General features: G+C 40.9%; 1 protein-coding gene across 1 annotated transcript in view; it reads right to left on the bottom strand.

Moving 5' to 3' along the window:
- Positions 1-13,077, bottom strand: part of SFTPD (surfactant protein D) — a 32,451-nt gene that overhangs the window by 6,168 nt on the left and 13,206 nt on the right. Inside the window, exon 2 of the mRNA XM_011355328.2 lies at positions 4,538-4,739. Within this exon, the coding sequence (XP_011353630.1) occupies positions 4,538-4,736 (199 nt within the window). The 5' untranslated portion in view covers positions 4,737-4,739. The remainder of the gene's footprint in view (positions 1-4,537; positions 4,740-13,077) is intronic.

The following is a 13,077-nucleotide window of genomic DNA, read 5'->3' as shown; positions in this document are numbered from 1 at the left end:
ACACACACACACACACAATGGAAAATTATTCACCCATAAAAAGGAAATCCTGCCCTTTGCGACATGGGTAAATCCTGAGGGCATTATGCTAGGTGAAATAAGTTAGACAAATAAAGACAAATAGTGTATGATCTCACTTATATGTGGATTCTAAAAAACAAAACAAAAAATCCCACCTCATAGATACAGAGATTAGATTATTGGTGGTTACAAGAGGTGAGAGCTAGTGGGCAAAATGGATGACAATGGTCAAAAGGTACAAATTTCCATTTATAAAATAAATAAGTCCTGGGTATTTAATATTCAGAATGGTGCATTGTATATTTGAAAATTGCTAACAGCATACATCTTAAAAGTTCTCATCACGAGGAAAAATATGTTGTAACTATGAGTGATGAATGTTGACTACACTTACTGTGGTGATCATTTCACAATAAATACAAATATTGAATCATTATGTTGTATACCCGAAGCTAATATAATGTTACATATCAATTATATCTCAATAAATAAAATAGCAAAGCTATGTAACATTCTCTTGAAACTATAAAAAACAGACTGAATTATTATTTAATGTATCATGAAGTGATAAAAGGATGTTATAAATATTATGTTCAATATAATTCTGTTTCATAAATATGTACTCACATTGTAGAATGTGTGCACATGTAATACACATTAGAAAAATCACAGGAAAGTCATAAGTGTTAACAGTTGTTTTTTCTAAGTGGCATGATTACAGTAATTTTAATTTTCTTCTTTTACTTTATGTTTAGTGACCACACATTCTTTTTCTATTGGAAAAGTAACCAAACATTTTTTAAAAAGACATGTTACCTCATGCAAGGCTGCCTAAGCCTGAAATTACATAAGATTTACCCAAAAAGACTAAAAGGAACAAATGGTTAATAATATTTTAAGAATTTTATACCCAATTCTGTGTTTGGTTATTCTTTTTTTAACTGAGGTGAAATTCATATAATATAAAATTAACCTTTTTAAAGTAAACAATTCAGTGGTATTTAGCACCTTCACAATGTTGTGCAACTACCACCTCTATTTAGTTCAAAAACATTTCATCGCTCTCAAAGAAAACCTCATCGCAATTTAGCAATTGTTCTCTATTCTGCCCCTTCCCACTCTCCACCCCACCCCCGCCCGGCCACTGGCTACCACTATTCTGTTTTCAGTCTCTGTCACCAAGTTGGGATATATTATATCAAAGGAATCATACAATATATGACCTTTTGTGTCTGACTTTTTAAACTTGGAGTGATGTTCTTGAGGTTTATCCACTTTGTAGCATGTCTCAGTGCTTCATTCCTTTGCATAGCTGAACAATGCACCACTGCATGGATGGACCACATTTTGTTTAGCCATTCATCAGTTGATGGACATTGGTGTTGCTTCTATCTTTTGGTTGTTGTAACTAAAGCTGCTATAAACAGCTTTAGTTACAACAATGTGCAAAAAGGAAAAAAATACTGCCAACTTGTTCACTCACTTATTTGTCCACTTCCTCAATATTTCATTTATTTGTCCACTAAAAAACGAACTATCAAACATAACTTTATGCTTAGCACTGGACGAGTTGCAAATGTTAGCACGAGATCCTGTTCTGCAAGGGTTTTGTAGCAGAATGTTAAACTGTGAGTCACTGGTCATGAGAGGAGAGGTGACATTTCAGATTTGGAAACCCTGTTCCCAAGGCAGGAGGGGCCAGGTCTGCCTGGGGTAGGAATGTGCTGGCAGTGGAGGACTGCCATCTTTGAGAGGCTCTGTGCTGGGCATTGTATCCTGCTTTTAGGTACGACCCTCACTAAGAATGAAATCGAAGCACCAAGGGTTATAAGATGAGTCCCACATCCCATATCCAACAGTACAATATGTTAGGGGCAGAGATACCCTGACCCCAGGCTGAGCCTCTCTTGGGCTCTACCCTGGCCAGGATGGCAGCAGGTAGATGGACCAAGGGAGAAAGTCACTCCCTAAAAGGGAGTGTAAGAGGTTGCCCATCCTTGGTGCACCACCATGGAGGCCGTGAGAGCAGAGGTGTAGGAAGGGGCACCCTCAAGCGCAAGCACCCATGCCTCCCAAAGCACTAATTTTGCATCCTGGTATCCCCCCGAAAGACCTTAGCCTGAACCCAATGACACCTGAAGTGAAGCTTATGGATGAGCAGTTTGGCCAGCCTTAACTGCACTAAATTTCCTCCTCTCCTTGCATCTCACATTCCTTCATTCCATGATTATTTGTTGAGCTTCTACTACGTACAAGGCACTGTCATAAACACTGGGATATAGTAGTGAGAGAAAGACAACAAATCAAATCCTTTCCTCATGAAGTTGAAACTCAACTGCATAGAAACATAATAAAAATTAAAATGTACATTATATGGTTTATTAGATTAGAAGAAGTGTCACAGAGGAAATAAAGCACAGAGAGTGTAGGCCAGAGTGTCTTCTAAGTGGGGTGGTCAGAGGAGGACTCATTGAGCAGGCAGTCTGTGAGTAAAGTCAGGAAAATGAGGAATGAGCACAGCGATCTCTATGGAAAGAGCAGTGGCAGGGCCCTGAGCAGGCAGCAGCCTGAGTGTGGTGAGGGACCGGGGAGAAGCCAGTGTGGAAAGGAGAAGGAAGTAAGATCTAAGAAATCAGCAGGTATAGAGAGGGGCCCTGTGGGCTACTGTGAAGTGTGTGGCTTTACTCCTGTGGAGATGCACGCCCTCCTCTAACTAAATTCTTCTGGGCAGGAATCTTGGAGGTGCTGCAGACTAAGGGAATTATCCCTGGAAATACGACCCCTCAAAGCAGGGTCCACCGCAGTGTCCATGGCACCCTCATCCACCTCTCTCAAGAATCTCTCATCTTAGGTCCATCTTGTCTTTTACAGTATGTTCTTGGGACCACGTTTCAGAATCTGCAGGGGCAGTTGTCACAAGTACAGACTCTCCTACCCAGACCTACTTGGGTCAAGATTCTGCAGAGCTCCAAGCTCTCCAGAAAATTCTCAGACCCAAAACAATATAGTGACTAAAGGGCCTAGAATTGAGGAGCCAGTGTGGAGCCTGGTCCCCTGGCCCAACTATGCGCTGTTCTCTCTCCAAGCACCAACTCAAAGCCAGGCTTGGAATGCACATGGGGTGAGGCACCTGCATGAGAAAGGGAGGTCTCAGTCACACTCCATGTCCAAGGGCCACTGTAAGAAAGGATGCCCTCCCTGGGATTCAATTCAGGCCCCCCTCCCCCGGGGGCTGGAGAGAGCTGGAATTCTCCAAGAGAGAGTTGGCACCTTGAATACCACCCTTCTTCTGAGTGCACTTTCAGGTGGCCTTCCCAAGCCCCAGCCCATTTCATTGGGAGCCACTTTCTGTCTTTAAAAGACAGATGCTTACTTGCCCCTCAATCTACAAAGCCTGGCAATGTTACCTATTCTTTTGAGCTTCAGTGTTGTTAGTTTTCTTCCTCCTTCAACCAAAATGCAAATTCCAGAAAGATAAAGACCACAGCTGCTCCCTCCACAGCCCCAACCAGTGCCATGGTGGTCCCTTCATCCCTATTGCTGAATAATTGAATTCTTCCTTTGTGCCATTCAGACCCAGATACTCCCCTATGGGACAGTATTTCTTTGATAAACCCTTAATAATAGTACCCTTGGAAAGCTCAGGAGAATTCACCTGATGGGTAAAGCAGGAAGAAGCAACTTTATCCTGAAGACTCGACAAAAATAAAGCCATGGCTCAATTATTTGTCACTGTGTGGTAGATATTATTCCCACCTACAGATGAGCAAACTGAGACTCAGGGACACTGAGAGCTTGTCCCAGAGGGGTTCCTGCTGTGGAGATGGAGCTAGCAATCAAGCAAGGATCTGTCTGACACAGAAACCTACATCTTTTTCGCCTTCTAGTTTGGGTGTCATTTAGTCTCCCTGCATATAATTCTATTACCTGTCAAATGAGATTAATACGTCCCTTAGAAGGAGGAGTAAATGAATTACTCAAATGAACACCGAAGATCAAGGCTTGACAAAAAATTGTGAGCTCCCTTTCTTTTTCTCCATAATGTATTTAGGACAAACCCTTTTGATCATGCTTGAGTACAAGACCACAGAGCATCATCCTTTCCTACCCTTCATGCAGTAGAGTTTATTAGATACTAAAAATATTTAACACCCTGCACAGGCACCATTTAATCAGAATATACAACTGCTAAGTGCCAGATCATGGTTCTAGAGGGCCCCAAATACCAGTCATTTACTCATCCTTGGGACGAGGGGGAGGAATCAGAAGATCCTCAGGGAGGAATCAGGACAGTTGGGTGATGGAGAGAGGCACCTGGGGATTCAGGGCAGCCAGTCATTTGTCAACTGTTAAAGTGGTGTTTTAGGTAGACTGAATGTCTGAGGAACTTCTCCGTCCCAAGAAGTGGGTTTCCATCTCCAAGGCTTCTGCAGCAGAATACCCAGAATTGCTGGGTTGGTTACAATTCCAATACCTATCCCTTCCCACCAAGATAAGACCATGATCCCAACTCTACCTGGATCCCCCTTCTCTCCCCGGGGGCCCTCTCTCCCATCCCGTCCATCACGACCAGGCAGGCCATTCTCCGTGGGGCTACACATGACCAGGGTACAGGCATTGGTCGCTGTTCTCCGGGAGTAGGCCTTCACTTCTGCTCCCAGTGACTTCAGAGGCTGTGTGAGCAGGATCAGCACAATGACAGGGAGGAGAATCATGGCCTAAGCAGATGAATAGAAAGAGAAAGGTCAAAATCTTGGTTGTAGAACATGGGTTAGGACCCAGCCCAGCTCTTGGAGGTCACAAAAGGCACTTCCCCTACCTCCTCTCCCCTCCTGTAGGGCTGACAGCAACAGGACTCTAAAAGCAGTTTAGGGACAAGTTGAGCATTCCCTCTGACCTGGGAGGTCAGTTACCTAGCCAGAACTCTGATATGGGTTGACAGCAGCATCTACCTATTCTCAGATGCCCCATTTTGACCCTTCTAGACTTCTTTTGGACACTGCCATCAGCACTGTAGCTAGAATATAGAATTCCTCATGGAGGCCACCTGTCACATCAGGAAGGATTCACTGAGTGTCTTTGGGCAAGACCTTTCCCCTCTGTGAACCTCCTTCTCCCTGTCTGTACCATTAAGCTGATTGGCTCAGCTCCAACAAGACAAACCCATTTCCTCTCATTTGTTAACTTAGATGGACCAACCCTGGTGATCTGCAGTGCTGGTCTGAAAAGGAGCCAGAGTCTCGAAAGCTTTGTAACGTTTGTCCTGAGCACAAGATGGGTACATGGCTGCATGTTTGCCAGGTGATGTCATCCTGGAGCTGTCTCCATGAAGAAAGTTCCAGATGGAACCAAGGTGAAAGTTCTCAGAGATACTAAATTAGCAGCTGGTGAGATCTTGAGACATCTAGAGTCCATCCCAGACCACCTGAGAGGACTTGGAAGAGGGGCCTCATGGAGGAAGGGGCATGTGAGATGGGCTCAGTCAAAGGAAGGGTAATTGTGGGGATAGGAAAGAACCGAGGTCCAATAGGGCGTCCAGTTATGATCTGAGAGGGACTTTGGGACTAACTGAAATTGGTAGATGTGGAACCCGGACACTCCCAACGTTGGCCTCTTTCCTCTCTGAGAGGAACTGTTAAGTTATAAGCATGGAAAGAGCTCACAGGAGTTGCAGAGGCTGGGAGCAAAGCCTGAGAAACCTGTGCAAAGGAGAAGGGGATCACCTGGCAGGCCTAGGTAGTGGCAGGGGAGGGACTTCCTGAACAGAAAAGTGCCTTCTTCTCCAGTTTCCAGTGATTCTGGGCTGTAAAGGACCCTATTTTGCACTAGCCTCTTTTCCTTTTGGATGTACTACTCCTTTAGGCATCCTGGCAGTCTCTAGAAACACCTAGGCAAATTCACAGGCTAGCAGCAGCTGCTTCACTGCACTTGCTGTGGCAGAGGCTCGGTCATGAGCACTGAAGAATCCAGGCCAGAGCAAGAGCATTGTCCCCTGGTCTGCAGCTGCCTCTTTTTTGAGGACCTGCACCCAAATCTAGGGAAGAACAAAAAGCAATAGGCATTCTTCCCAACAGTTCAAGAGAGCACAGAAGACACCACAGCCCATTGTAGCAGGCAGGGGCCTTGGAAAGAGCTAACTCATGGGTTTTCAGATCTATAATTCAGATGAGGCCATTTAGTTGGGGCTACAGAGGGAGTGAGTAGAGCCACAGCCCCTTCAAACCATATAGTGTTCAGTTTATGCAAGATTTCAGACTAAGATGTTATTGGAAAAAATGACTCCTCTGAAAATTGGTTGGAAATCAGCTACCTAGTCAAGTATATTTTTTAAGTAAAGATTTGAGGCTGAGAGAGAAGCATGTTTATCCATGTCCCACAGGCAGTTGCTACCAAGACGGGCTTAGAACACAGGCTTATGAATGCCTGGTCTGTTTCTCCTCCACCTCCCTTCTTTCTGAAGAAATCAGAGATGGAAGAGAACCAAGAGAGAAGACAGAACTGCATTTTCCACTGAGACTTCCAGACAATGGCATCTGGGGTCTGGGTGGATGTTACATCCCACTCACTCACCCTACTTCAGCCCAGAAAGCAAATCTCCCACTGAGCAAAGGAAGAGGAGTGAGGGGTAGAAGATTATCTTATTATCCCACTATGCTCCCCACATCTCACACCCACACCTCCTAGACCAGAACTACATAGACCCTGCCTTCCTAAATACCAGTATACCACCTAAAATGGGGAGGAGGATATACACTGGACATTGACAAAACAAAATGAGAAGCAAGGACAGAAACACTCACGGTTGTTTTCTCTAGGACACCAGGATCTCCAGGCAAGCTAGACTTTCCTTGGCACACAATGGCTATTTATGGTGCCCTGTAACCTGAGCCGCCCAGCCCTGGTCTCCTGAGAACTCTTTAAGAAGGGGCAGTTTTCTTCCTTGTTGACTCACTCACTCTCACCCCCACCGGGGTTCTGGAAACCTGCCACTGATATTCCTAACACTACACACATATCACCTTAGAGCACCCCCAGTCTACAATCTCATCTGTACCTCACTGCAGCCCTGTGAGTTAAGCAGCATCATTGTTGCCTGGATTTTACAGATATCCAGGAACCCAAGGTCCAAAGAAGACCATTGTGCCCACTTCTCTTCTTCCTTCACCTCTTTAGTACCCAGATACTGGGAAAGACCTGGGAGCTGTTTGGTATTTCCAGGCAGGAGTGGGGCAGGTAGAGGGGCTGCAGAGGCAGCAGCCTGTGGGAGCAGCCTATAGCAGGGGGAGCTACTACCTGGGAAGGGTCACTCTGTTGCTTCTTGCTCTAGATCTTGGAGAGCTCCCACTTGCCTTTTGTGGGATGGGCTTCCCTTAACTTCCTTTTCTTCATCTCTCCACCTTCTTAGCTGGTGTTTGTCCTGTGCTAGTGACCAGTTTGGACCACTGAGCCGCTAATACACTGTTGCAGCCATTTCCAAGGAAACTAACTTCCAGTGACTGTGAGGCAGTTGCCCACCCTACTGCTGTTGCTATCATCTCTGCTTGCGTCTAGATCTCTGAGACTTCATCTCTTGCATCAACACTTTGCTCAGGTCCCCATGCCAGCAATTCCCTGTCTCCAAACCTTTTTTTTTTTTTTTGGCCATCCCATTGGTGGTGCTTACTTGATCCTTGCTTTTTATGCTTCTTGGGACAGCTCCTTATATACTGTAGAATGTATAATGCCAGATTTCCTCAGCTGGTAGGAAAAGGTCTTTTGTTCCCTATATTGTAATTTTTGAAGCAGGATCACATAGTAGAGCTACTTGGGCCCCTATGATAAAGCTATTTCATTATTAACACACAGCCTTTCCCAATCGAGAATGTTCATGTACCTCCTAGAAATATAGTTCAGCATGTAGGCTGAATTGAACCATGGTTCTCTGCTCCTCACAAAGCCTACTCATCAGGTCTTATCCTGGTAGCTAGACAAACTCCTTATTTATAGTGACTTTTTATTTCAGAAGCCCTATTCTTTCTCTCTCTTTGCAAGTTGGTTTCCATTAACTGCCACTCCCTACCTATCAAGCACAATGCCCTGGGGCCCCATTATAACACATAATATGATGTTTCCTCTAACTCCCCACTGCAACGGAGTCTAATTTTATTTATGACCCATCCCACACTCATGTTACAGTGATAACCTCTGCTTTCCTCAGTAACACCAACACAGGTGAAAAGAATCAGATCTTAAATGGTGATCACAGTGCCTTTCATGCACCGGAACACCCTATCTTCCCAAGACAAGGTCCAGGATGGCCACGTGGTTTCTCTGGGAGCTGGCCACTGATGCAGTACTGCAGCCTCAGTGATACCCGCAGACCATGGTGGACTTCATTAGCTACACTCCTGTCAGAGCCACTCTGTAGCCTCTGATATTTGGCTCATCAGCTGCTTGCCCATCTCACTGTTGAAAACTCCCAGCTAAGTGGGCCCATGTCATTATATGTTTCCTCACTGCTAGACCATAAGGGGAACTTTGGATGCTAGTAGACATTCAAAACAAAAGTTCTAGACTTTCCACAATAGCTTAATTTACTTTTGTTTGACCTTGCTTCCTGGCTCCAAACACTTGGCGCATGACCTTGACTTCATTTCTTGTTCCATGAGTACCACAATATTGTTCTCAGTTACTCTCCCTGATATTTGGACCTTGATTCTTCTGTTTCTGGCTTGGTACTTTCCTCTGACTTCTGAGCTTATTTTATTTTCTTGGAGAATTTCTGGTCTCTATTTGGGGCCCAGACTATAGACCTGAAACCCACTATAGATCTTCACCTAATTTTGAACTGAACCAGCACATCAAGCTGTGTGCTTAATGACTGGGTAAAGGAGTGGGAATAGATAGATGTATGGCATGATGGGAACCCATCCAGCTTGACTTCTTGGGGATAGAGACATCTCAATCTGTTCTAAAACCAATAACTGCATTAACACTGATCCACTCCTTTTTACTACCCTTGAAGTAAATTCTGCTGAATTGCATACTTAACATATCCATTTCTTATCTCCCTTCTATCAGAGAGTCTCCAACAATTCCAGTCGGAGATGACTATGCCTCCTCATTTTCAGTCACTTTATGCTATCTTCTTTTGTGAAGTGTTCTCATGTTCTTTCCCTGCCTCCTCAGAGAGTCAACAAGGTCATTTTTTAAGCCACTTCCTTGAGTATGACTGATATATAAAAAGCTGTGCATATTTAATATAAACAACTTAATGAGCTTGGAATAAGTATACACCTGTAAAACCATTTTGACAATCAAGGCCATAAATTTATCCATCATCTCCAAAAGTTTCCTCCTGTCCCTTATTTTTTTATTTTGATGTTTCTATGGTAAGAGCATTTAACATAAGATTTCCTTCTTAGCAAATTTTTAACTATACAATAGAGTATTATTAACTATAAGCCCTACACCATACAGCAGATCTCCAGAACTAATTGATCTTGCATAACTGAAACTTTGAACCCTTTGAACAACACCTCAGTCTTTCCTCCTCCGCACAGCCCATGAACCACTATCCCACTCTCTGGTTTTATAAATTTGACTACTATAGACTTATCATAAAAGTGTATCAGAAAGCACTTGTCCTTTTGTGTCCTCCAGTTCCATTCATATTTATTATGTAAATGGCAGAATTGTCTTCCCTTTTTAAACCTGAATAATCTTCCATTGTATGTGTGTACCATATTTTCTTTTTTATCCCACTTCATTGAAGTACTGCATAATTGGCAAATATAATTTTAATATCTTTAAAGTGTACAATGTGATTTGGCATATACATTGTGAAAGGATTTCCATAATCAAGTTAATTAACACAACCATTACCTCACATAGTTACTGGTTTTGTTTTTTGTTTTTCTGAGAATGATTAAGATCTACTCTAAGCAAATTTTTCAGTTATGCAACACAGTATTATTAATTAGAGCCACCAAGCTATAAATTAGATCCTTAGAACTTATTTGTGTTATAACTAAAAGTTTGTACAATTTGACCAACCTCTCCCCTTTTCCCCCACTCCCAGACCCTGGCAACAACCATTTACTCTCCTTCTATGAGTCAATTTTTTTTTTTTTAGACTACACATATAAATGATACCGTGTAGCATTTATTTTTCTCTCTCTGGCTTATTTAACTTAGTGTAATGCCCTCCAGTTTCATCCATGTTGTCACAAATATCAGGATTTCCTTTTTTATGTCTGTATAATATTTCGCTGTATGTGTGCATGTGTGTGTGTGTGTGTGTGTGTGTGTGTGTGTATCACACATTTTCTTTATCTGTTCATCTGTCAGAGGACATTTAGGTTGTTTCTATATCTTAGCTATTGCGAATAATCTGCAATGATCTTGGGAATGCAGGCATCTTTTCAAGCTATTGTTTTCTTCAGACATATATACAGAAGTAGAATTGTTGGGTAATATGGGAGTCCTATTTTTAATTTTTTGAGGAACTTCATACTGTTTTCCATGTGGTTGTGTCAATTTCATTGCCATAAACAGTGTACAAAGATCCCTTTCCTCCACATCCTCACCAACATTTGTTATTTCTTGTCTTTTGTGAAAAATATTTTTCCAACTTTATTGAATAATAATTGAAAAATTGTATACATTTAAAGTGTAAAATGTGATGATTTGGTATGCATATACATCATAAATGATTACCAAGATCAAGAATTAACACATTCATCATCTCACATAGTTAACTCTTCATTGTGTGTGAGAACACTTATGACTTATCTTCAGCAAATTTCAAAGTATATAATCTATGTTTATAACCATAGTCACCATGCTGTACATTAGATCCTCAAAATGTATTCATCTTATTTTTTCTTTTAGTACTTAAAACAAAAAGATTACTAATGCATTAAAGGCCTAGCTTTACATTTATGAGGGGAAAATGAGATTTATGACCTCCAGGGCAGGAAAGAATTTCTTTAGTCTAACAAGAAGTCATAACCCTAAAGGAAAAGACTGCTGGAAAAATGCTCAGTTTCATTAATAATTGAATAAATACAAATAAACCAGTACACACCCAAATGGTAACCAACCATTCTAAATTTATGGGGGTGGAGTGGGGGAAGGATGATAAAAATTAAAGAAAATTAAAAATCGGCATTAGGGTTGGTATAAGAATCAGCTGCTAGAACCACTTTGGAAGTGATTTTATTATATAAAATCAAACCGAAAGTGCACATATCCTTCAACACAGCAAACAAATAAAGAACACTTGAAAACAGAAGGAGGTTTTATAGTTAGTTTACATGAATGGTTAAGGAAAAACAGGATGGTGTCTACAGAAGACTCATTTTAGATCTAAGGACACACATAGGTTAAAAGTGAAAAGATAGAGACGTTTCATGCCAATGGTAACCAAAAGAGAGCAAGGGCGGCTATACTAATATCACACAAAATATACTTTAAGTCAAAAACTATTATAAAAGACAAAGAAGGACATTGTATAATGATAAAAGGGTCAGTTCACCAAGGAGATATAACAAGTCTTAACAAATTTAATAATATTGAAATTATACAAAATATATTTTCTGATCACTATAGAATGAAACTAGATATAAATAGCAGAAGGAAAACTTAAAAATCCACAAATCTGTGGAAATTAATGACACACTTAAACAATCAATGGATCAAAAAAATTACAAGAAAAATTAGAACATATCTTGAAACAAATGAAAATGAGAAACATAACACCAAAACTTATGAGATGCAGTTAAAGCACTGCTAAGAGAGAAGCTATATATTAGTATGTTAAAAAAGATCTTAAAATCAACAATCTAACTTTATACCTCAAGTGACTAGAAAAAAAACCCAAACTAAACACAAACTTAGATTAGGAAAAGATTAGAGCAAAGATAAACAAAATAGAAAATAGAAAAAAATTGAAAATATTAACAAAACTAATAGTTGAATTTTTGAAAAGATCAATAAAATTGAGAAATCCTTGGCTAGATTAACAAAGGAAAAAAGAAGATTCAAATAAAAATAAAAAATGAGAGCATCACAACTAATGCCATAGAAATAAAAATGGTTACAATACTATGAACAATTGTATATTGACAAATTGGATAACCTAGTAGAAATGGATAAGTTTCTGAAAACACACAACCCACCAAGACTAAATGATGAAGAAAAAGAAAATCTAAACAAACCAATAAGAAGCAAAGAGTTGAATCAATAATCAAAATTCTCCCAATAAAGAAAAGCTCAGGACCAGAAGGCTTCACTAGAGAATTCTACCCAACATTTAAAGCAGAATTACTGACAATCCTTCTCAAGCTCTTCCAAAAAATTGAAGAAGAGAAAACACTTCCAAACTCATTTTGTGAGGCCAGCATCACCATGATGCCAAAGCCAGACAAAAATACTATAAGAAAACTATAGGACAGTATCCTTGATGAATATTTATGCAAAAATTCTTAACAAAATGCTGGCAAACCAAATTCAACAGCATATTAAAGGGTTTAGAGTGACGTCAGAAACATGGCAGAGTGAGAGATGTCCCCATATGTCTCCCCTTGAAACAACAAGCTGAACACCAAAAATTCAACAAAAAACACCCAACCTGCACACCAGCACATCTAAGCATGGGATCTGCGAATAACAGCTACCACAGGAATGAACGGGAGCTTGGAATTCAAAAAGTCAACAGAACACCCAATTATGTCAACCTAAAAAGGCCTTCTCAGAGACATATTATATTAAAATTATCAAAAATCAAAGACAGAAAGAATTCTCAAGGCAGCCAGGGAAAAGAAGATGGTAACCTATAAAGAAAAACCCATTAGACTACTGTTGGACTTCTCAGCACAAATCTTACAAGCAAGAAAGGAGTAGAATTAAATATTCATACTATTAAGTCAAAGGAACTACCAGCCAAGAATAATGTATTCAGCTAAGCTTTTCTTTAGATATGTAGGAGAAATAGACCTTTCCAGACATATAAAAATTGAGGGAATTCTCCACTACAAGGCCTGCATTATAGGAAATACTGAAAGGGGTCAGCTC

Source organism: Pteropus vampyrus, unplaced genomic scaffold (assembly GCF_000151845.1).
Source record: "Pteropus vampyrus isolate Shadow unplaced genomic scaffold, Pvam_2.0 Scaffold20, whole genome shotgun sequence".
Classification (NCBI taxonomy): domain Eukaryota; kingdom Metazoa; phylum Chordata; class Mammalia; order Chiroptera; family Pteropodidae; genus Pteropus; species Pteropus vampyrus.
The sequence above is the reverse complement of the archived record's forward strand: the minus strand, read 5'-3'. Positions and strand labels throughout refer to the sequence as shown.